We start from the raw sequence: 25,788 nt of genomic DNA, 5'->3' as shown, positions 1-25,788 counted from the left end.
GCGCCCAGACCCCCAGAACCCTCAGTATTGGAGGTAAGATTTTTGAAGAGGTGATTAAGTTAAAATGAGGTCATCAGAGTGGGGCATAACCCGAGTGGTATTCTAATAAGAAAAAGAAGACTCCAGAGATTCTAGTGCACAAGGGGGTGGTTATCTGTAAGTCAAGGAGAAAAGCCTTAGGGAAATCACTCCCAGTGGAACCCGGATCTTGGACTTCCAGCTTCCAGAACCGTGAGAAAATAATTTTGCATTGCTTAAACCACCCAGTCTGTGTTACTCTCTTACAGCAGCCCTAGAAAACTAATATAATACATTAAGGAAACATTGTCCCTGTGAAGAAAAAACTCAGAGCACGAGAGATGGACAAAAGTAGACCTGCTTACAGGTGAAAGAGGACAAAAAACAACGTCCCCACCAAGGCATTTCATTTCCTCTGTGAAGAAGAAGTGACCTCATCCACTAAAGAGTAAGGAGGGAAGGTGGTGGGTTCATAATCACCATCGGAAACAGCAGTTACTAGCAACGCACAGAATTATCAGATTGCTTGCCCATTACTCAATACATGTTTGTTGTGGAATGAATACCTAGCTCTCTTTCATGAATACTTTAGCTCCATTTTAATAAAGGAGTAACTAGCAAAAGAAAAGCAATGGAGTAAGTCAGAACCTGGGTTATGAATTTGATTACGTGACCTCCACAAGTCACTTACCATTGCTGGGTCTCAGTTTCTTCAACCAGATGAATCAGACTTGATAATCAGCAGAAAACTGCCTCAGATCAAAATAAATGCTACGATTTTTATGCGGGTTTATGCATGACCTCAGTCTTCCACTTTTTTCAGCCAAAGTTGAGTTTCAAGCTTTAATATAAATTCATATCATCTGGAGAGCTTGTTAATATGCAGGTTCTGATTCATTTGGTTTGGGGTTAAGCCCGAGCTTGCGCGTTCTGAACAAAGCTGAGGTGATGCCGTACACCACATTTTGAGTAGCGAGGGTGCAGAACACTGATCCAGCACAAGCTATACAAAGCTTTTAATTGTGGGCTTATCTGTAATCAGCCTGATATTTAGAAAACTAAACAACGATGCGCCAGACTCACACCTGCACTAAGGATGTCTTGCCATTCCCTAAAACATTCTGAAATTAACTGGATGATAGTCCTCGTTTGATGCAGATAGGGAAAGACAGAAATGAGTAATACTGGAATCAATAACACCATATTAGGAGAAGCAAGATTAAATACCAATGCACAGAAATAGGTGAAGGGGATTAAGAGGTGCAAATTTCCAGTTATAAAATAAGTCACAGGGATGAAAAGTACAACACAGGAAATATGGTCACTAATACTGTAACAACACTGCATGGTGATAGATAGTAATGACACTTATCAGGGACACTTATCGTGGTGAGCACAGCATAACATACGGAATTGTCAAATCACCATATTGTACACCTGAAACTAATAACATTGTATGTCAACTATACTTCAACAAGAACAAATATAAATACAAATGCACACATATATGAATCTACATACAACACAAAGGTCAAAAAACACCTAGTCATATTATCTTTCTCAAAACCCGAAATATTTTTATATCTACAAAAACATATTTAGCTCTTGAAAAGTCTTCAGTATATTTTAACTGCCACATGCCTACAAGGGTTCTTTTGCATTATGGTTTGATCCTGAATGCAAACACTTTCTAAATGTCACAAAATTTAAAGACTTTTATACTAATTACCAAATAATCTCTATGTATTTGTTTAGAACCTCCAATTCTATTATCACGATTGAATTCATTTGTGATGAGAATTTTCTTCTGCTCTAGGGAGTGTAACTAGGACAGACAGCCCAGCTGACCTAGGGCTATAATATATGGCCACAAACCATTGCTATAATTAAACTGTTTCTACTATTCCCTATACTAGGTTACAGGAGGAAAAAATTCCACAATCCTATCACGACCAACAGGGATTTTCATTCTAATTTCAAAGCAATCTTCAGTGAGGAAAGATTAAACAAAAGGTGTCATGCAATGGAAGCCTTATAGTCACTCTCCCCTTAACCTGAACCCTCTAAACTGAAAAGAGAAGTTTAAAATAACGTTAAAATGGAATGAACTCCTTATCCAAGAAAAAAAAATTAGGGCTGTAAACTGCTCTTACCTTCTTCTGAAGAATAACCAATTCTCAAAGGCACTACACATCACTACAACCGAGCTCGCTTTTTATGGGGTGGGGAGGAGATATGTCAATTGCAATCCTGGCACCAGCAGGCAATTTATCACTTCTACCTAATTTAGTCAAGTCACTTCTAAATAATACTTTCCTCATTCCCCACTATATAACAAAAGAATAAAGAAGAATGACAAATGCAATGGACCTCAAAATAGTTTTGCTGAATCACAAATACCCCCGATATAAAGCTGCAGAAGTCGCTGGGCTTGAGCATTGGCGGCCATACCTCAGCAAGCGGCTCCCCTCTGAAAATGTGTTAACTTACTTCACCTGTTCATTAAAGGCAAGGAAGGGTCTAACGTTTAATTAAAGCTTTCACAGTATCGTTATTAGCATCGATATAGTGTGTGCAATAACAATATACACTGGTTTTATACTTAAGATGACCACGTTCTCTCACCACCTATCCCCCAAGGGCAAATGCACCACCCCGGCCCGCAACCGCAGCCACAATGGGCACCCTATGCTCTTCTCATCTTGGCACCCAGTCCCTGTCTCCCTGCACCCGGATTCCTCCTCAACCAAGCCTCCTTCCCCAACCCCGGGCTGACTCCGCCAGCCCCCAGCTCCTGGTGATTCCCAGGGTTATGCAGAGCCAAGCCTGCAGGCCGCCCTCGCCGCGTTACTGCTATTCCTCGTCTGCGGGTTGCCCCACGTTCTTCCCTCGCCTCTCCGGTCTCCGCTGCCCAACCCACACCTCCCTTTCACTCGCGCGCTCTGTGGCTCTCAGGCCTCACCGTTTGGTTCGGTCCGGAATAGCCCGGCTCTCCCGCTTCCACTCCCCAACACGAAGCGAAGTCGGTTGGTCCCGCGCCCCACGCTTCCAATCTACACGCCGCCGCCTACTGATGCCGAAAGCGGCTTCTAGGAACGCGCCATGTTCAGCGTCGCGGCTCCAAACGACGCTGACGCGCGAATACTGCGTCACAGACACCCAGAACGCGTGGAATAGGCAAAGCGAGAAGGCGATAGGAGGACGGCAGAAGAGGAGGGAGGGGCTTCCCCTTCGAAACTGAAGGCGCCCAGAGGCTAAATCAGCTGTCTGCGTTTGCGCAGTAGAGAGCGGGGAGCTTGGAGTCGGCCAGATCTGTAACCATGGGAACATTAACTCCGCGTAGCCCGACTACCAGAAGGATCGGTTGTGTCCTGGGTTGATTGAAGCTTGCTTGAATCAGAACCATTTTCTCTTCCCAATTCCGGATATCTGTTCTAAACTGTATTGTTTTACGGTCCGTCTCAGCTGAGGAGAGTTATTAAAATATCTTACTCTCTCATTGGTCCACCCTCCCGCGAAAATTTATTTTTGAATTTCTTTGAGTCCTACATTTGCTGGGCGCTCTACTCCAGAACTATAGCAAGAATGGAAAGATTAAAAAGGAAAAGTCCACTTCTACCCGCCTCTGCTACTAGCTAGTTTAATGACCTAAGTTTTCTTTAGAAAGAGAAGTTGTAAAGTTACTGTTGAGGGTTCATAAAGAATAATAAAAATAATAATTAACACTTATTGAACATTTAGAATGTGCCAGATACAATTCAAAAATCTTTACATGAATCATGTATTTATACAAATCCTCAAAACAATCTATGCGGTGTTTGTTATTATGCCCATTTTATAGATGAAGAAACTGAAGCATAGAGAAGTCAACTAACTTGCCTAAGGTCACACAGCTTAGTAAAGGGCATTGTTCGGATTTGAACCAGGCAACCATAAGACCTACATTACAAGGGTATTTATCACACAAGGGCTGTTTTAAAAGTAAAAATATAAAAAGTTATCTAAATAACCACCAAGAAAGGAATGCCTAATCATAATATATGCATACATAATAATTACAAATTGGCCACTAGAAATTACGTTGGCATGTGTTTATTGACATGTTAACGCATTCACAAGGCATCAGGAAGAGTGGATTACAAAACAATACGTTCAGTATGGTCCCATTTCTGGAAATAAATACATGCCAAAATCTTAACAAGATTTGCCACTAGTTGAATGGTATTGTGGGCATGTTTCATTCATTTATTTATTTAGCCTGACTGTATCTTCTCATTTTACTGAAAGGTAATACTTGTCAGGTTTTAAATGTTCATAGAATCACATGGGATCTTGTTAAAACACAGATCCTGATTCAGCTGGTCTGAGGTGGGGCCTGAGAATTCTCATTTCTAATGAGTTAATGAGTTAATGCCAATGCTACTGGTCCATAGATCACACATTGAGTAACCAGTCAAATAGGAATATGCAACACACACACACACGCAACATATATATATGTGGGGTGCGTATATGTATATATATACATACATATATATATAACCTAATTTGAATTAAAATGAAGAAATTGATTTAGAATAGATCTTTTCTATTTGGGAAAATGGATCTTTTGGAAATCTAATAAGAGCTATAACTTAGAAAAATGCACACACACAAATTTTACCTGCAATTCCAGGTTCCCCAATAGGATGCACTTGGAGGTCCTAGCTTCAGCTATGATGAATGTAATACCTAGTCATACATTTTGTACAAGACAAATATGTACAACTACATAAATAATCTCATATTACTGCATTTCATTGCTATATTCTTATATTCTCAAGGTTCTGTAGAGAAAAGGGCAAATATTTAAATTATCATTGGGCCTGTTCAGAATATATTTGAAATATAAATATAAATTCAGGGTTTTCCCCTCTAAACAGTTGAGAACTGAAAAGAGAGCAGGAAGTTGATGAAGCAAATGATAAAATAGAGAAACACTGTCTTCCCTTACCTCTCAATCTCAAGTAGTTTCCAAGATACAAGTAAGTTTAATAACTATGCAACTCATTTTGCCTCAGTAACTACATTATGATAACTAACTGCTACTAAATATTTTCCTATGTGCCAGTTCTAAGTGTCTTTTAAGTGTCTAGGATTGAACTATACACATTTTATGTAATTCATTAATTTCCATCCCACCCTATATGGAGGGTATTCTTTCCCTTATTCTACAGATTAGATGATGTTCATAGGAATTCGTCATTTGTCCATGTTCAAATTCTTACATAGAGGAACCCAGACTCAAATTTCGATATATGCTTCATAGTTGGTAGGATAAAAGAGATCTATATCCTAATCCCCAAAACCTGTTAATGTATTATTTTTTATGGCAAAAGGGACTTTGCAGATACAGCTACATTAAGTATCTTGAGATGGGAAGATTATTCTGGATTATCCTGTGGGCCCAATGTAGTCACAAGGGTGTTTTATAAGAGGGAGGGAGGCAGGAGTGTAAGAGAGAGATGTGACCATGGAAGTAGAATTCGGAGCGATATGAAGCCATGAGTAAAGGTATGCAGGCAGCCTCGAGAAGCTGGATAAGTTAGATTCTCTCCTAGATTCTGGAAGAAACTCAGTCCTGCAGAGGATTTTAGACTCCTCACCTTCAGAATTCTAAGATAATAAATTCATGTTGTCTCTAAACTAGTTTGTGATAATTTTTTCCAGCAGCAAGAGAAAACTAACAGGTTTTCCAAAGTCATAGGCTTTCCAATTTGCTACATTTCATGTAATACTGCAACTTGTGTAAAACTGGGTCTTGGGCAACTCTAAAATAGAGCTCTCATTAGATGCTAATCGATTAATTCATCAGAAGCTTACCAGGTTAGGAAAATAAGTGTTTGAGAAACTAACTGATCTGACTTTGGTAATATAATTTGTAGCAGATTCATTTCTGTTTATGATTTTTTAAAAACTTGAAACAATACAAATGTCTTTCAATAAGGATCTATTACATAAATTATGGTAAGTTTATGTAACAGAATACGATCTACTTATTTAAAATGGTGATGTAGACTTATATTCATTAATATTAAAAGATGTCCTTCATATTTAGTTAGGTAAAAACAGGAAAAGAGTCTAATATATCTAGAAAGTCTTAGAAACTATCAATACATTAATGGAAGTTAATTCTGAGTGGTGGGTTTCATTTTCTAAAATCTTTGGTATTATCGAAACTTTTTTGCAATGTTTAAATATTACTTTAATAAAGAAAAATAATAAATAAAACAATCTCTAGTTTGGAAGGGGGAATATAAGAACATCCTCTACCTATAGTTTCTTTTACAGTGAAATGAGCATTTTCTTTTATTTTCTACTGGTAAGAATAAAAACTGATTCAACTGTTTTAGAAAATAATTTGATAATACATACCCAGAGACTTAAATATCCATACACTTTGACTAAATAATTTCATTCTTGGAAATCTATACTAGGGAAATAATCAAAAGATAGAAAATACTTTTCATGAATACACTAAAATGTGTATGGCTGTTTTTTACAACAATGGTGTGAGAATGACTTAGTAAACTCTTATGCATTCACAAGAAAAAATCTTCTGCAGCAGCTTTCAATATTAATAACCAAGACTGTATAACAACTTGGGAAAGTGCTTTTCATGTCACTGTATTTTATGAAAAGAATAACAGTAAATTGTATGACTTCAATTATATAAAAATATGCGTTGCTAAAACAATAGAGGAAAACAGTGTACGTCAAAATGTTCATAAAGGTTATCCCAGCATAGAGCGATTACAGATACATTTTTCATCGTCTTCCTAGTTTCTGTATTTTCCAAGATTTCTGCAAGTTAGATTTTTGGTTTTGTTATTTTGTTTACAGTGTATGTTGTTTATAATGAAACATATCAGATTGTTAATAAAAAGTAAAATTGATTTAGGGCTCTTTGGTGGCTCAGTTAAGCGTCTGCCTCCAGCTCAAGTCATGATCCCTGGGTTCTGGGATAGAGCCCCAAGTCGGGCTCTCTGATCAGCAGGGAGTCTGCTTCTCCCTCTCCCTCTGTGTACTCTCTCTCACTTGCTCGCTCTCTCTGAATAAAAAAAATTTTTTTTAAGTAAAATTGATTTAAATTCTATTTAGAATGGCTCAGCTAGTATACTTTGCTTCCCAGCCATCCCACCAGTGATGAGAGCAACTGACAATGATGCCTATATTCAGCTGGAACTAGAGACCAGCAGAGCTCACTCATAACCAGCAGGTATCCTACTGTGGGACTGGCACAGGCTTCCACTCCCACCTCTGCTGCTTATTACCTGAAGGATCCTAAGCAAGTACCTCTAATCTCAGTAAGATGCAGTTTCTTCCTAATGTAAAACAGGGTAATCACGCTTGCCCTACCAAACTTACCAGGGTCTCACTGAAAATCAAATTGTGTGAAAAGTACTTCGAAGCCCGTAAAACATAATATAAAAAATACAATATTTATAAATGTAGACATTAAAATGTAAAATAGGCTCTATTATAGTTCACAATTAGAACTCTCACTATAAAAATAATTTAATTTTTGCTGTATTTCTAAAGCTTCAAAAAGCTTCATTGTGTAAGATGATATATATTATTTTATGGTGATGATATGAAAACATTTATCTGACAGACACTTTTGGGAGAATCAATTATTAGATATTAGATATTCACTGACAATGCTTAGACTTAGGCTGGTATTAAAGAGAGGCCATAATTGTGTTTCTTAATTAATTTGGTTACCTTAAGACAGCATTTATAATGATCTGAAAAAAAATTAGAATGTGCTTATAGAGGAATTTTGCCCAAAGAATTCAAGGTATGTATGTAACTTCTTTCAGCCAAATATCATCATATTTTTCTGTTAAGATTTAGACAGCATAGTAGAAATTAAGACACTAGGTACTCTTTGAAATTGTCCAGTTTTGTAAAGTAGAATTTCATTTTACCATTAAGATTCAGATATTGGCACAATCAAAATAATGCTCCATTGTTCTAATCAAATTAAACAGTTGATATTAATTAGATTTCAATTCGATTTTATCTTGTCCAAGTGAATTATATTCCTTTTTCAAAAGGACACAGTATTTGTTAGTGAAACTATGTTAAAAGTGTGAAATTTAAACATTCTTGATATTTGTATGACTTCAATAAATTAAAATCTTTAAGGAACTATATTTTATACAAGAGAATGCTTACAACATTTTATTGTTATTCTTCATTATATTTCCTGGCACATCTAAAATGTTAATCATTTCAGGCATCCTGTGAATTTAAGTGAGCCTCTTCTACCAAAGCAACTGTTATTATAATTCTTTTTCAAGTTATAATAAAAAACAAAAAAATATAAGAATGGCAATGAATCCACTGTGCACACCCAAATTGAAAAATGATTTTTTTTTAAAGATTTTATTTATTTATTCGACAGAGAGAGAGACAGCCAGCGAGAGAGGGAACGCAAGCAGGGGGAGTGGGAGAGGAAGAAGCAGGCTCATAGCTGAAGAGCCTGATGTGGGGCTCGATCCCATAACGCCGGGATCACGCCCTGAGCCGAAGGCAGACGCTTAACCGCTGTGCCACCCAGGCGCCCCTGAAAAATGATTTTTTTAATTAACAAAGGAGATAAATATAAACCAGAGAAACATAAAATTATTACAACTGAAATCCATTCGTGTCTGCAAAGATAACTCAAATACATTCCGGCATAAATACCCAATGCTCGTGTCTTTAATGAAGCTCATAACCCAGTGTCACACAATTATCTAGGCCATGGTGCACCCAATATTATCTCACTTCTGAATGCCACCTTGATACTAACAGAAAAAAAAAATTGGTGAATATAGGCAGAATAAGGGATCCCAATTATAAGAACAAGTCTCCCATACTAATGACGGTAGCCCTCCCCATCTTCTTTTATTTCTGTAGAAATTCCTCCATCTATTTTATTTTAGGGCAGGATTTCCTAGAGGGTTTGTTAAAAATACATTTGCCAGGGGCCAATCCTACTCTGATCCAGAATGTTCAGGGTTGGGCATGTAAATGTGAATTTTCATTACGTGCTAATATTAGTTTGCTTGGGCTGCCATATCAAATACCACAGACTGAGTGGCTTAAAGAACAGAAATTCATTTTCTCACAGTCTAGAGGCTAGAAATTAAAGATCAAGGTGTCAGCATGGTTGGTTTCTCCTAAGGCCTCTCTCCTTGGCTTGTAGATGGCCACCTTCTCCCTGCGTCCCCTTAAGCTCTTCTCTCTGTGCACACACACCCCTAGTGTTTTGTGTATACAAACTTCCTCCTTTTATAAGGATACCAGTCATTGGATTAGGGCCCAGCCTAGTGATCTCATTCTGCTTAATCATCTCTTCAAAGGTCCTAACTCCAAATAGAGACACATTGTGGGGTACAAGAAGTTAGGGGTTTAACAGATGAATTTTGGGAGGATACAATTCAGCCGCAACATGTGCCGTAGTGTTTCCGATGCAGGTGGTCCAAGATTCACATATAGACAAACACCAATTTAGATTCTAGGTAAGCTAAATGTACACACTTACCTTAGTCATTTAGTTTTCTGTGCCTTAAAACATGTGGCCTCTTCTACGAGGGTCTTGCTATTTAACTCCTTAAAAAAAGATCATTTGGTTATCATTTGGTTTTCCATCCTTGTTGTCTACTCTATTCACTCTTTAGCAAAAGCAAAGGAGACTTAGATTTTGCAGTACCCTAAACTATGAAAAGTGGGATCCCGTCTAGGACACAGATTCACCTAGGAGTTTAATGCTAAACCTTTTTTTTCTCCCCAACTAGTAGAACTATCTCCCCACTCCAAGATTTCAAGCTCTCCCTGGGCTGTCCATATGAATTCTCCTAACAAAAACTGCACCCCTCTTTCCTTCTATTGTACCATGTACTTATATTCACAAAGTCTCCCACCTTCATGCTTTCCTCACTTACTGTCCTGCAGTTAGTTACAGCAGAAACTGCCAGGATGTGAGTCAATTCTAGATTTGTGTCCTCAGGACTCTGATCAGATTATTTCCATCATGGGAGCCTTGCCAGACCATGCTATATAAAATAGCCTCTCCCACCATTCCTGTTGATCTCTATCTCCTCTGCTTTACTTTTCCCTGCACACTCATCACCACCTGCCATAGCGTCTGTTTTTTCCCACCAGAAAGTAAGTTTCACTTTGCTTTGCTCAGTGTAGAACAGTAACCCAGGAAGATGAGCATGTCCTTGAGGTGATCTTGCACTTCTCTTGTGAAGTAAAAGGTGAGGTCTTCTGCTCAGAGGGAACTGGGGAGGTAGTAGGGGAAACGAGCCTGAGGAGAATTCAGCAGGTCTGAAGATCTTTTACGGAGAATGGGAGAGATTGGAGAAAATTCAAGAAGAGTGCTAGAGCTAAAAGAGCAAGAGCTGAAAGTGGAGCCCATGAAGGTCTCCTACCTACACTATTGTGTGATCTCTGGCAATTCTCACAGCCTGGAGAGGAGGAGAAAATGAAAAACGGTTATTCTGGTTCCTCAATGACCACCATTGCTCCTTGGCATAACATTTTAGGTCCTTCGTAGTAAGGCCCAATTTACCTTTCCTATTTATTCCTCAGCTATACCAAGTTTCTTTTTCTCCCTTAAACCTCTTTATACCTTGTCTTTGTCACTATGGTTTCCTCTGCATTCCCAAGTTTCCCCTGGCTAATTTTTGTTTGTCCTTTAAAGACTCCACTTGAATACTGTATTTTGAAAATGTTCCCCAACTTCCTCAAATATTAGCCACTGCGCTATTAATCACACCTTTTTTTAAAACCCACGATCTTTGGAATACAGACCTAGGTTCAAGATGCAGCTGTCATTTACTGTGTGACCTTGAGCAAAATATTAAACATTTTTGACCTTCAGCCTCCTCATCTGTAAAATGGATATAATGATAAGGCCTATTTCAGACAACTGTTTGAAAAGATTAAATGAAATAATGTACGCAAAGTACCTGGCGTGTAACTCAGCAGCAAATACGCTATTAATATAACTTGCATGTCTCCCTCTCTTGACAGAAAGTTTCTTAAAAGCAGTGATCGTATCATGTTCATCTTTTTATTCCTAATATTTGACACAGTGCCTGGAACACGTAGGTTCTCCAGAATTGTGTAGCAAATTAATGATTAATGGAATGAAATAAGCAGTTGAAGATGCTACTAAGGTTATGAGGTTTTTCCTGAGTTAGAATTACAGCAAAGGCTTGGGGATGCACACGTATTAGTTGCACGAGGAAGAGGCAGCTTTGGTAATCCAAACAAAGGACACTTCGAAGAAAATAGAGCACACACTGAAAAATTAAAAACTGAAAGTCGTTACACTGGCAGCGAAACAGACGGAACCTTGTACTCATGGAGCTTAAAGTCGTTTACACTGTCCTACCACAAAATCCAATACATACTTACATCCGCTTTTACAGCGTTTCGGACTTTCTCTCTCTCTCTCAACAGAATAGACTCTGGGAAGAGCAGTTTCTTATTTAACTTTGAATCTCCAGCACCAGTAGTGTTTAATCGCAGCTGGAAACCGATAAACGTTTCGAAAATGAATCAATGGCACAAAAGGGAGCAAAGCAACTAGGAGCCCTAGCGGCTGTTCCATCTTGGAGGTCCCCTCCACAACCCAAGCAGCGAATTCAATCGCCCAAAGGAGCAAGCTCCTTATCCCAAGTTCCGGGTTTCCCACCCCCAAAGTTTGCCGGAAAACGGGAGCGAAGCACAGGACAGAAAGAAACCTTCTCTGGATTTCGCCGGTCCCAGCACCTGGCTTGATGAAACATCCACACTGCTAACGGCATGATACAATTTAAACCACCTCCACATCTTCGAGAGCACCACCCCAAAACTTACTCGACCAACTCCGCCCCGACAGGGGAGAGAGACCCCCGCTCCGATTCTAAACTAACCAATCCGAACAGCGAGGATCAGCGGCGCGGTGTCTTCTGGGATCTGTAGTCTCTCGTGTTTAGGGCTTCTTCCTCCTCATCACTACAATTCCCGGCGGCCACTGGGCCCCAAGGTCTGTCCCCTTTTTGGCTGCGGAGCCCACGACGAACGTGGGCTGGGTGCTCGCCCCTCCCCTACGTGACGGAGAGTGGTGCAGGCAGTGCCGCGGTGGACGTTCACACGTGTGGTGCTGGTTCGACGACTTTGGTCCACTCTGATCTCCAAGGCCTGTGGGTCTGCGCCCGCGGTAATGCCGAAGATCAAGTCGGGGACGAGCGGTCGCCGCCGCGAGCGGCTCAAACAGAGCCGGGAGCTGAAGAGCGCCGGAGGTGGGGACAGCCGGGAGGGGGCTGTGTTCGTGTGATCATCCCGCAGGACCCATTCGGGGACACGGACCCAGATCTGGGCCGGGACAGTAAGGCCGGTGGCGGCGGCGCTCCCGGACCGCCGGTGGCAGGCCTTGCGCCGCCTCTGCCTTCCTTTCCTCCAAAAAGGGTGGACTTAAAGTAGTGTGTCACCTCGACTCCAAGCGTGACGTTCGATGATGGCTCTCGTTGGCGCAGAAATCTTCCCCCAGCCACCCTGCTTTCTTCTCTGGGACGGTCTAATGTCTTATTTTCCTTGGCAAATTCAGGCTCTTTTGTATTTTCTTCCAGGGCTCATGTTCAACACGGGGATTGGGCAGCACATTTTGAAAAATCCTCTCATTGTTAACAGTATTATCGATAAGGTGGGTGTGGAAGAGGAAAAGGAGAGTTGTTGGATTATTGATTTTACTCTTAGGAATACTTCAGCACACAGAGAATGTCACAAAATAGATGCTCTATAAATATTTGTAGAATGAATTGAAGAATTGTCTGGCATTCATAGGCTGAATTTGGCATGATTTGCTTTATTCTATGGGTCTGGGTTTCTCCTGACTCCAAATTCTTTCTGTAGATTACTTACTTCAAAGCAGGACATTTGTACTTGTTCAATTCCAGATTATTATTCTATCCCTAATCACTTTTTCTAGACACCGGCTATTACTGTTAGTTTTTATTTACTCCCGAGCCTAAAAAGATATCATAATGACAGCTTAAGAAGTATTTTCCACAGAGAAACTTATATGGTACAATTCAGTGCCTCATATAAACCCTTTGGAGTATTCTTCTTGTATGGGTAATGGATGTTCTGTTATTGTTCTGTATGATTGCTGGAACATGAAATGTATGTGGTACAGATTACTTTCACGGTTACAAAAGAGGCATCCTGGGAGCTCTAGAGAGAACATTACATATTTAGAGGCTCTCGTCTTGACCTAGTGTTATTTGCCAAATGAGGGCCTAATTTTTTAACCTTTTTAGCTCATGGATTTCCTTTGAGCATCTGATGAAAGCTATGTGCCCAGAACCCTGCAGCTTTGTGCATATAAACATCCGGGTTTGTGTACAATTTCTAGGTATCCCTATCCCTGAAACCATACATGGGTTGAAAATTGAGAAATCCCAGTACGACATGCTGTGATTCTTTCAGGCAAGGTCGTTGTATACAGTCCTTTCTTGTTTGAACTTACTGATATTAAGAGTTGGTAAAAAGATGCTGTTGGAATCAACAGAAAGCCATTCCCAGAAAGAACTGCTATTCCTGCTTTTCTGACTCCTAAAATTTTCTGACTCCTAACTATCGCCCCAGCTTTGGAGAGGTGACAGATTTCCACCTGCACCTAATGTTAATGAGAAAATGTTGTCAAGCGCATAGATCATGAAGGAATCTCATAGACATGGAGTCACAATAAGATCCCATAGCCATGCGCTTTTGAGCGAAGATACTCAGGTGTAAAATAAATGATGTGTTCGGATGTGCCAGTAAAGCTAAAGCGGTTGTACTTGCTTGCAGGCTGCCTTAAGACCAACCGACGTGGTGCTGGAAGTTGGACCTGGAACTGGCAATATGACTGTAAAGTTGCTAGAAAAGGCAAAAAAGGTAAAAAGGGAATTTTGTGTTCTGGTATCGGAAATGACCATGTGAGCAAGCTCACCTGGTTTACAAATAGAAATCTATTTTAATTAATTGCTTTTACTTTAACAGCAACCCTTGATAGTTTGCTAACAGCTTTATCTTAACAAATATGGGCATAATAGATAAAAGTGGTCAAAAACACAAACTTCCTGTTACAAAATGAGTCAGTCCTAGGAATGGAATTTACAGCATGGTTGCTGTAGTTAGCAATACGTATTGTATGTATATTTTAAAGCTGCTAAGAGAGTAAATCTTACAAGCTCTCATCACAGGACAAAAATTTTTGTGTAGCTATGTGTGGCAATGGATACTAACTAGACTTTTTCACAATATATACATATTTTGCAGTATATACACGTTACGTTGTACACCTGAAACTAATATAAAGTTATAATGTCAACTATATCTTGATTTCAAAAAATGGATTACAAAAAAAGAGAATATGGGATGTATATTAATCAGGAAAACAGAAACCACATTCAGTTTTTCAATACAGGGTATTTAACATATAGAGTTGTTTACATGGTTGTTAGATGACTAAAAGAATAAAATGGGAACACTGAAGTAACCCAGAAATAATGATTACAAAGAGGAGCTACCACCTCTAGGCTCAGGCGGATAAGACAAAGAGGCTAGAGTTTTGAAACGTAGAGGAGGAGATCTGAAGAGCTGCACCATGAGATTGGGATGCCACCTGGCCACTGCTGATAGCATGTGTGTGTTGTGGCCGACCCAGTATCCAATTCAGTGGATCCAAAATGTAGGAATGGGAGTAAGGGAACCCGTAGGCATTACTGGAATACCCATGGGCTAGCGACAGCAGGAAACAGTTACCATCCAAACGCCTCAAGGGGCACAAGAAGGGAACTGCATTACCAGAGCCCAGTAAGTGTGGGAGTCTTTGAACAGGGGCCCATCAGAGCAGAGTCTGCTTTTCTGAATGGTGCTCTTTGTTGTTTGAAATGGTAGAGTAGAGCTGAAGGAAAACTGAAGGTAGAGTTGGGGAAAAAAGTTTGATTCATGTTGATCATGTAAGAGTTAGGATTGAGATGACAAGATTTATCCTCCATAATTAACCCCTAAATACTTTTTTTTTTTTATTTAATGTAGGTAATTGCCTGTGAACTTGACCCAAGGCTAGTAGCGGAACTTCACAAAAGAGTTCAGGGCACGTAAGTATGAGTATGCGTGATAGATTTAAAGTGCATTTCAATCTCATGAAACTACTCTTGTATTAATTGCTTTTCTGTTATCATTAGGCCTCTGGCCAGCAAACTTCAAGTACTGGTGGGTGATGTGTTGAAAACAGATCTGCCATTCTTTGATGCTTGTGTGGCAAATTTGCCATATCAGGTATGTTTCCAAATTGTTGGGAACATTATACAAAATGTTTCTGTGGTGTGGCTTCCCCAGAAATAACTGGTTAATTCTCTTACAGATCTCCTCCCCTTTTGTCTTCAAGCTGTTGCTGCACCGACCTTTTTTCAGGTTTGTGACAAAAGACCAAAATTCCTGCCATGAACACAGCCAAAGATGAAAGTTAATTCAATTAAAAAACTATGGGAGAATGTGTTTTATAGAAAATACCTATTTGTGTGGAGGTCTTTTCTCTCTTTTTGTTATTCAGTTGACAGTTTTGGGGGGAGGTGCAGTGTAAGTCCTGCTTCTGAGACCAAATGGCCTTTCCCTGCTTTCTAATACTCTTGCCATTAGTCCAGGTCAGACTCTTTATTACCTTACGTCTCAACAGTTGCAGTGGCCTAACTAGTCACTAACACATTATGTAACAGGTGTTTTCAAACTGCAATTCAAAAACCCCTTACTGGTTATAAATTTATTGAGTCATGACCATTTTTTTAATGACATGGAAAAGAGTGTATCAGAGGGCATTCATTGCATGTGGTCCAGGTGATTACGGTTTTCTGACCCTTTTGATTGAGTTACATAAACACATACATGTACAGATATTTGTGGCGTAGGTTGCAATGTCAAATGTATCTCTTAGTGTGACTCATTGTCAAAAAAGTTTCAGAGTCAAAACCCAGCTTTGAAGACGCTCTTCTTCTGTTCAAGACCTCCAAAAAGCCTCTGCATTGCTTTCGAATGTCCACGTTCCTTAACTGGGAAATCAGGACACCAGTGTCACAACACATCTCTCCTGCTTCAGCTCTTCCATAAAGCTGTTTGCTTCCCCATAAATACCACTGGGCTGCTGAGCCAATTTTCTTTGAGTTTTTTTTTTCCTAGAAGGGATAATGGATTAGTGCTTATCTGAAATACTTTCTCATCCGAACACAGAGGGCTGACACGTGCAAGGAGGTAGTGGTGCAGCCGTTATAAAATGAAAAGCCAACCGGCTCATTTTGGTAATAAAGCTAAAGCTGAAAGTGTTCTGCCTTCTAATCAGCTGAACAAATTCTCATTAACCCCAGATGCTGCTTTGCTCTATTTCCCACCTAAGAAAATTAATTGAAGTTGAAATACCTTTATAGTTAAAAGTAACCATTTTCCTTAGTCCTTTCTACTCTCTCTTCAGATGTGCTGTACTTATGTTTCAAAGAGAATTTGCTCTCCGACTAGTTGCAAAGCCTGGAGATAAATTATACTGCAGACTCTCCATCAATACACAGCTGTTAGCACGTGTGGACCATCTGATGAAAGTAAGTGACTGTTAGTGAAATAATATGGCTTACCTCATCCGTGACATCCAGTTGTGCCTTCTGTGAGGAAAGCATATTTGATTACTAATTCAAAACTCTTTTTGAGAGGATTCCTTATTTTCTGATTAACAGGTTGGAAAGAATAACTTCAGACCACCACCCAAGGTAGAATCCAGTGTCGTAAGAATAGAACCTAAGAATCCACCACCACCTATCAATTTTCAGGTGAGGTTGAGGTACTAGGTCATTCAGTAAAGGAGGAAACAAGGCCAAGCTGGAAGATGTGTGTCTCTAGCAGCAGAAAAATACTGAGTTAACCTAAATTGGATGTAAGATCGTTGTGAAGAGCACAAAAAAGCATGGAAAATGTTTGCAAAAAGTACAGCTTAGAATGCTTTTGCATTTTGCTAACGAGTAGAGCTATAGAAAACAGGTATCTATTTGAGTAAGACTTAGAAAACAAGATGAAATGAAAATAGTTGTTTTAGAGCAATATTTTGAATAACGCTTTTTAATCATAATTCATGTTTCTGCAATTTAAGAAGAGAAGTTGCATCACTTGATGTAAAACCGTACTGCAGTTGCTTTGGATAAAAATATGATTACTTGCATGGTCAGTAACTCCTGGTAATGGAGTGGTTTGTTAATTACTCCTATAGGGTGATTTAGGTATGTTGCACAGGCTATATTCTAAATCATATCTGTTTGGAATTGTTTTTGAAAATGGTACTTTGATTTAAATAAATGTCACATTGTTCTTCAGATGTGGAACAACTTTTTTCCTAATTTTTAAAAGTGAGGATAAAATTTTCAGTGAGGTGGACAAAAGTGCCAAAAATCAAGTACATATCTTATTTTTTGCATGGGTCAGCCAGATCAAGATACTGAACATTTTCATCACTCCAGAAGGTTCTTTCGGTTTTATATATTAAAAGACAAAATAATACCTACCAGACATAGGCAAGGTTTGATATTTTTAAGAAATGATCCATCTTGTTTCAGGAATGGGATGGCCTAGTAAGGATCACCTTTGTTAGGAAAAACAAGACACTCTCTGCTGCATTTAAGTGAGTATTTTACTCATTTATGATGTATGAAGGACCAGTGCTATAGGAACTATGCTAAGTGATAGAATTTGGTCCTTATCCTGAACAGATACCCTAAAGCATAAAGATTACCCATGTCTAGACACACTTTTCCTTTTTCACTAACTTTGTACTTTTTGGGGCAGGAAAATTTAACAAAGAAAGTTCCTGGAATTTGGAATTAGATCAGGTTTTTTGGCAAAACGGGGGGGGAAAAAATGACCACACATCTGTCTCATTCTTTCTTGAAATAATGGGGTGATGGTGGACCCTTTCCACACCTGTGAAAAAATCATGCAATTTTATTAACTTGGAAACAACATATTTAAACAGTTTGAAGCCCAAGGGCAAAAGAGAGGTTCTGAAAGCTATTATTTCACTTCTTTTTCTTTCTTTCTTTTTTTTTTTAAGGTGCTATTTTGTGGAGGGTCTAGAACTCCTTTAAGAATTTCAGAGATTTTTATTAGAACTTTACTTTTTAAATATACCTAGTTTGTGATTAAGTATTCAACACCTTTTTTAGTCCCTTAATTTTACTACATGGAACATACATTTAACTTTATAATAAGCTGAAAGGAAATTATAATTTCTTATTTTGGAATAATAATAATAGCAATATCACTTCTTTTTGCTATAGGTCAAGCGCAGTGCAACAGCTACTAGAAAAAAACTACAGAATTCACTGTTCGGTCCATAATATTGTAAGCGAAAAATATTTCTGTGGTCTCTGTGGTTCCGATTTGTTGTGTTTTAAAATGCCCCTCTACTACTTATTCATCTGTCATCTCTTGATTCTCAATTTGGTACATTCCATGGATCCTTAAAACTGATGTATAACTAGCACAACCTTAACTTGAACTCTTAATAGGTCAATACTGCAGTGTATTCTTGGAATAGATCTGAGTGGCCTTGATTACTCCACTTGAGGTTCTTTAACTACAGTTGTTTTTAGACATAAAAAGAGATTCAGTTGAGTCATAATTTTCCTAAAGTTTTAGGCATGTGTAGCTTGCTCAGCTCAAATTATGTACCATTTGCTATGTTCTGAATTGTGACTGTTCCTTGTTTGATCATGTAGCAGTTCAATTTAAAGTTGCCATTTTCCCAGTACATTTTTTTAATACCCAGAAATTGAAATAATTAGAATAAAGTATAGGCTGAATAGCAGATTTTTGGTTGTAAGCCTCATGCCTCTTTATTATCTGTGCAACATTTTCTTTAACCAATTTTGTATGTGTGTCAGCACACATAAACATAGCCATATATATGACTGTGGTATTTGAGAACTTTTTAGTTCTTTCTAATTAATTAAACAGATCAGAAAGATAAGAGCAAATTTCCATTCTGTTTTTTGACTCAGATCTTGTATGATTTAATATATCGAATTGCTACCTTCATTTTCTCTTTTATGGACAAAGTCATTAAACATATGCCTAGGTAGGAAAATACTAACCGGGATTAAGAAAAATGTTTGGAGGAAAGATGTGAGGTATGAAATATTTAATATCCCCAGGGTTGGAAGTCATTCTTTTGAGAAAAATTGGCTGATAAAATTAAATTTATGCCAAGAAAATGTGAGATATTCTTAAAGGAGTAACAGTTGCTATAAAATTCAGTTCATAGCTTTAATTACTTTTTGATATGAAGTACCTTAACCCTGAAACTGTTAACTACTTCAGAATTTTTATGAAAAAGGGCAGTATACAGGTTTAACTCATTCAAAGTGTTCTGAGTATTTGGTATGTGCTGAAGATTAACCACTTAACTAATTAGAGGTCCAAGTCTGATCTGGACAAATAGGCTTTTCAAACTGTCGTGAGCAGATAAAGGTGACTATTTTATCAGTTACTGAACTAAAAAAACAAAAAAGAGCCAACGTGACTTCATTAAAGATAATGTTGTTCATTTATTCTGAATCTTATATTGATAGATAATACCAGAAGATTTCAGCATAGCAGATAAAATACAGCAAATCCTAACCAGCACAGGTTATAGTGACAAGCGGGCCCGTTCCATGGACATAGATGACTTCATCAGGTAATTACATTTTTCTTTTTTCCTAAGTTTTTACATTTCTTTACTGTGATACCTTCAGATTAGAGATTTAAAGGCTTGTAAGCGGTATAAGGTGCTACCTGGAGGTATTGCATAGCACTTCCATAGCATGGAATAGTTTTTGGTGTAGAAGATGGAGGCTAGTTAGCTGCAGCAGAATGAACGTTTTCAGAACAGTAATAAAGAACAGTCCGAGCCTGGAGATAGCCTCTGTGTCAATGTGTGTTATGGTGTGTGTGCTCCTCCCCTTCAGCCTCCTCCCCCAACTCCCATTCATAGTTAGTCTTAAGAGCGTGTGTCTTCAAGTAGCCTGTAAGGTAGAAGCAGCATAATACATGTCGTTGGATCTCATTCTTTTTCTGTACTGGGAGGAGCTATTGTTAAACAGATCCTACACATGAAACAATGTCAATTACACTCATACCTGGTTTTCAGTTCTAACTGGTTTAATAACATAGTTACTTGCTTTGTAGACTGAGGCAAGTTCTACACACCTAAAATAAAAGAAGGGTGTCAGAATTAATGGGGCAATGCAGTCCAAAATGTTTTCCTTGCATTAAGCAAGGTAGTCTCATGAAAGGAGAATATGACTTCAATTACCTATACTCACTGTTTTTAAGCACTAACACTTTGATTTCCTAATAAACCATCACTTACTGAACAGTTTTTGCCTACTGAGCCAATCCATGTTTAGAACACGCATGTTCTAGGAGCTGAATAAAAAATAAGGTAGATTGTTATAAATTGGTTTGACTTTTCTAAGCTGGCAGCACAGTTCCATATAAGACAGATGCGTTTTATATTTTATATTGGCAGGCTAGCAGTACAACTGAATCTTCATCAGAGGTTAATCCTAGGAGTTGAACATTACTCATAAGTACCTATCTTACTTTTTCAAACATTCTAATCCATCTTCAACTGTTCCTATGGGCCATCCTGAAAATAATCTCAGGTCTAAACAGAAATATTTCATCTTACTTTAATTCTCACCAAATTTCTTCAAGGTTATTAAACATATGCAGTTTGCTAACCAGGACCCGATAAGTACAAAGGTATCAAAAGAGAAGCACTGTGCTAAGTACTTAATTGGAACCTTAGTAATAGTGAGCCCAGAGAGGAAAATGAACATGTAAGATTAGCCACTCATTTCTCTTCTGTCTCTAGTTCCAAACAGCTTCTTGTTCACTTACCATGTTGAAACAGAACAAACGTCAGTGAGCTCTCTTATGTCTGGATAGTGGAGGTCTAAGATAATTTGGTCAAATTCACCATAACTTAAGACACATAGGCTGTGGCGAAAGAGTCAAGAAAATGATGTAATTTTAACCAATATATATCTTGCAAATTTAATTGAAGAATAAAGTTTCTATAATGACTAGTGTTAAGAGTGGGTGGGCTTCAGAGATTTGCTGACGTGTTTTAGAATTCGTGGTATAGGAACTATGCATTGTTATATGCAATAAATTACCTTTTCAATACCATCTCATTTTGGTTTCTTTTTTCAGATTGCTACATGGATTCAATGCAGAAGGTATACATTTTTCTTAGGTATCTGGAAAACAGAATTTTCCAAACTCAAGAAAAAGAAACTGGAATTATATATTTTTAATAATTTGAGAAGATGAACTATGCCTTTGCTTCACTGGAACACTATGTGCTTGACTATTTTTGACTTAATCCTACTACTGTCACCATTTATTACTCTGAATTTTTATGGTAGTAAGTCAGCCAATTCTAAGTACCCAAGTTTTTTTTGGTTGTGGTGTGTTTTTAATATCTAACATAGGGCAGGGTCTGATCTATGCATGATAATCTTTAAGAGCCGCAGGCACGCACAACTTGACACTTTAACTTATCATTTCTAACAGTTTATTGTATAAAGATGTTACTGTTCTATTTTCTATGTTATATATTACTATGAGGACCTCTGTAGGCCTTTGTCCCTCAAATAGTAAAAAAGTTAAAATATGCTTAACTCAGTCACATATTTCCCATACTATCTTTTTATTCACGTGCACAATAAAACAATTGTTTCTTATTTTGCCTCTCTCATTTCTTCTCTGTTTATCTTATGCAGCTTCTGTCACTCGCTGCCTATGCCTTTAAGCTGTCCTGTAGCATCATAGGCTCCATCAGGTTCCGGGTAAACGTGAGTCCGCTACTGCCACCATGCGGTGGTGCCGGGCGTCTGACTTCTGGGCGTGGTTCCTTAGCTGTGAAATGAGGATGCTCAACTAGAATGACATGAACTGTAAGACAGTATGTTTTTTCTTGGGGAAAGCCATAGGTTTAACAAAATCTCGAAGGGTTTTGTAAATCAAAACTGGCTTTACAGTTCAAATTCTGCCCTTCAGCTTATGTAAAACAAACATCTCAACCAGCCATTTTCTCATAACTAGAGGCTCTCAGTATTCATGTGACTTCTGGAAAACTCAAAGTTCCAGTGTCTTTTCACATACTGATGCTTAGTTTTAAGCTATTTTTAAAATGGTCAGTTGACAATTTCAATAGATGCCCTAAACAAGTCTCAATTAGCTACTATGTTTAAATCATCAGTATAATACTAAGCATTGTTAATGTCCTTTAATAAAGAATTATAGTACCTGATTATTTTATTTATATAAGGAAATGAATAAAAATATCTTAATTGATAACTGACTTTTCAAAAACCTAACTTAATAGAAAGACTGCTTCCAAATTATTTTAACAAAGGTACACTGAGTAAACCTAGAAAGGAAGTTTACCAAAACAGACTTTTTTGAAATCTGGCTTCAAAGTGATATAGTAAAACACTCCTATATAAATAAAATAATTACTTATTAATAGGAATATCAGCTTTCAAGAAATCTGAGAAAGTAAAGAATGTTTAATCCAGATCCAAAAAATCAGTTATTCTTTAAATAATAGCTGCATCAAGCCACTTTTGTTACATAAATATTAAATATACCTCAAGAGTAGGTTTTTTTAATATCACAAAACTACTTACTTTGCAAAATCATTTGTACCATCTCTAGCCTTATAGGAAACTTTTAAGAATTAATTCAGCTTTCCCTCTATTTCCTCTTCCCCTATGAATTACTGAGTTTTAGTCCCTTTTCTGGCCTTCAGTTTTCCCTATCTGTAAAACTGAAGGTTTGGATTTTATCACCAAGATCTTTTCTGGTACTAATTTTCTATAGACCTTGATTACTGATCAGAATGAAGCCATTATAGTATAAGGCAGCATATTTGAACGTAAGGAGACCTTCCAGAGATAGTACCCATCTTTTTAAATGAATAAATTAAGAGTAATCTGTTGTGCTTTAAATGAGCAAGTTCACATCTCTTTATTGCCCTCTAAGGTTGGTCAGCCTCAAAAACTACCTTTTTAAGCAGCCTCTGCAAGGTCAATAGTTATCTGCTCCATTCTTCTTCTCTTTGAAATAAACACAAATAGAACATATCTTACAACTGCAAGAAAACCTGAGTCCCTTCCAAAACAAAGGTGATTGTACTGAAGTAAATTATCTCTAAAACTCATTCCATAGATATCATTTATTAATAAGCACATTGTGAAAATCTACATTTGTTCTAGATTTCAAGTTTACAGAGGAGTATTTCACCATGGTGCTAGGATTTCCCACAACTACCCTCTGGGTTCTATGAACAATGAAGTAGGGAATCTGGCTCATGTGACTCTCTATTCATAGCTTCCCTTTGGCCCAAATGAATGAGCAGTAGTTCCTTTGAGTAAGTCAAAACAAGACATCCTTGGGAGATTTTTTTGTTGTAAATCTACTCCTGGACTCTATCCTAGGAACTAAGGGAGAACTCCTAGAGAGATATATAAATCTTTTAACAAAATATTTACATGAAAAGTGGCCAGTTTTCTTCCTTGGAGTAGCAATCTGTAAAAATAAGTGCCACCATTTAAAAAGCAGCATACCCTAATCCAATTTATTGGCGAGAATTTGGTGATTCTCACCAAATAATGATGAAACATCACACATTAGGTAATGGATGGGGCTTGGGTTCGATCTGCCTTTTAAGGCAAAGTCAACTCTCTTTTAGCTTAATTCTTTCTCAAGGGAGTTATGTACTGTCTACACTTGGCTTAAACTAACAGTTCTATTATGGACTACTTTCAGTGTACATGTAAATATTCATGCATCAGAAGCCAATTTCCTTTATCAGTACATTTAGAAGGTACATTTTTGGGGTGCTAATGGACACTTTAACTTAAGTAATGGTATTGGTAAGGATCAAATTGCACTATTAGTCCTGTTAATACCACATTGAAACACACACTGCATATATATGTATTATCCTAAGATAAAACTCTTCTCAGAATTTCGTTACTTTTTATTATACACCAACTAGTTTATAGTTTAGTTCTTTACAAAGAAAATGCTAAGAAAATTATAACCACATTATATGGTTTTAAAATCATAATTCCAGATTTCTTTACATATAAGATGGAATGGTCCAGCAGCTATGTCCACTGTCACAGACTTTAGTTCCATTCAATAATATGGCACATCCTGCAAAATTAACTAGTCACACACAAAAAATGTCTCAAATACAGTAAAAATGTACACACAATAAAGGTAATTTACAATGACAATTAAGGAATGTAATTTATCTTGGCTGTGCTTCAGAAATTTAGGGTCAAAAGCCTTAGTCAAGGCACAAAGCAGGAAGAGGTGAGCACAGCTGTCTCTAGAAGGGGGCAAGGTATGTACAATCACTGATGAGGTATGCATGCACCAAAGGATTTAAAACTGCTCAGCCTTGCTACGAAAATGGAACCAAGTTAAAAGGAAATGCTGTGGCTTCCCCCTACTATTCACCTCTGGATCAAGTCCACAACCTTACTTCATACAGAAAATAAAATTGGCAAGGATCTCCAAAAGTAAATCACTATTTGGGTAAATGAAACAAAATGCTTCACTATTCCCAAAACTTGGTTGTGCCTTCTGGACTAGAAGCATTTTGTAGACAAAGGAGTGTTTTCACAAAATTGAAATGTCATTCAGGTGAAGGGACAAGACATTTTCCACAGACACTTAAAATTTCAAACTTTCAAATGGCCCTTACAGCTGAACCATTGTATGTTACAGCAGTGTGGGTTCTGGGGATCCTTTAGCAGCAAATGCTGATTTAAAGGGCACGGGGTCTCTTCGGATTGATTTGCTTGCTGGCCTGTTCTTCTTCTTGTAGAGCTGCACGAAAAGATTTCACTTTATCTTGGAAAAAAGAAAAGAACAAGAGAGTAAGTACTGCATTGCATGCAATACAGTATACAACTTCATGGGTTCTATCAAGTCAGCTGCCTTACTTCATAACATTAACACAGGATTTTTCCTTTTGTTCTTTGTTATCCAGAAACTCAGAACTAAATACAATACTCAAGTATAGCAGCAGTTTCATTATTTAAAGATTCACAAAAATAACTTTCTTCTATATTTTCAACAGGTTTCTGTTCCGTTTGGCACATTTTAGTGTTGAATTTTAGTTTATTTTAATTCCTTTTGGAGTGTAGACAGGCTATATATGTGTGTTAAACATCTACAGTCATGTCCAAAAAAAACAGTCTTTTTTTTTTTTTTTTTAAGTAATCTTTGCCCCATGTGGGGCTCAAAATCACAACCCTGAGATCAAGAGTCGCATGGTCTACCGACTAAGCCAGCCAGGTGCCTCCAAATCTAATTAAACTATGAAGTAGACATTTCTTCCCTCAATATTAAGAAATCTATTCCCAATGCCTACTTTACTTTTTAAGCTATGAAATTTCAAAAGATGTTTCAATTTTTAAAAAGAAATATCACTTTGTCCTTATCAGGGATTGTAAAAGGGGATGGGAAAGGGGGATTATAGGATAATACATTCCTTAGTCTTACAATTCCTACTATTATGTATTAATTCAGATTCCTATAAGAATAAGAACTAGGTTAATAAATTGAAAGAGGCAAATAAAAGTCAGCTGTGAAGAT

At 37.9% G+C, this 25,788-nt stretch overlaps 3 protein-coding genes across 6 annotated transcripts in view; 1 reads left to right on the top strand and 2 right to left on the bottom strand.

Annotated features, from left to right (window-relative positions):
• Positions 1–3,166, bottom strand: part of IPO11 (importin 11) — a 191,904-nt gene extending 188,738 nt beyond the window's left edge. The window contains exon 1 of the mRNA XM_034655635.1: positions 2,981–3,166. The gene's annotated coding sequence lies outside the window, so the exon portion shown is untranslated. The remainder of the gene's footprint in view (positions 1–2,980) is intronic.
• A 9,042-nt stretch (positions 3,167–12,208) lies between these two features.
• On the top strand, positions 12,209–21,806 carry DIMT1 (DIMT1 rRNA methyltransferase and ribosome maturation factor). Its single transcript, XM_002916284.4, has 12 exons — positions 12,209–12,344; positions 12,672–12,745; positions 13,894–13,980; positions 15,127–15,188; positions 15,276–15,369; positions 15,455–15,504; positions 16,553–16,676; positions 16,809–16,901; positions 17,679–17,743; positions 18,399–18,462; positions 19,692–19,798; positions 21,322–21,806. The coding sequence occupies exons 1-12, from the start codon at positions 12,266–12,268 to the stop codon at positions 21,362–21,364; spliced, it is 942 nt and encodes a 313-aa protein (XP_002916330.1). The 5' UTR covers positions 12,209–12,265; the 3' UTR covers positions 21,365–21,806.
• KIF2A (kinesin family member 2A) overlaps positions 19,644–25,788 on the bottom strand; it is a 34,114-nt gene continuing 27,969 nt past the window's right edge. For all 4 annotated transcript variants that reach the window (XM_034656273.1, XM_034656275.1, XM_034656274.1 and 1 more), the window contains one exon: positions 19,644–25,041. In XM_034656273.1, the coding sequence (XP_034512164.1) occupies positions 24,956–25,041 (86 nt within the window). In that variant the 3' untranslated portion in view covers positions 19,644–24,955. The remainder of the gene's footprint in view (positions 25,042–25,788) is intronic.

This window comes from Ailuropoda melanoleuca, chromosome 3, assembly GCF_002007445.2.
Source record: "Ailuropoda melanoleuca isolate Jingjing chromosome 3, ASM200744v2, whole genome shotgun sequence".
Classification (NCBI taxonomy): Eukaryota; Metazoa; Chordata; class Mammalia; order Carnivora; family Ursidae; genus Ailuropoda; species Ailuropoda melanoleuca.
This window is presented reverse-complemented; position numbering and strand designations above follow the sequence as displayed.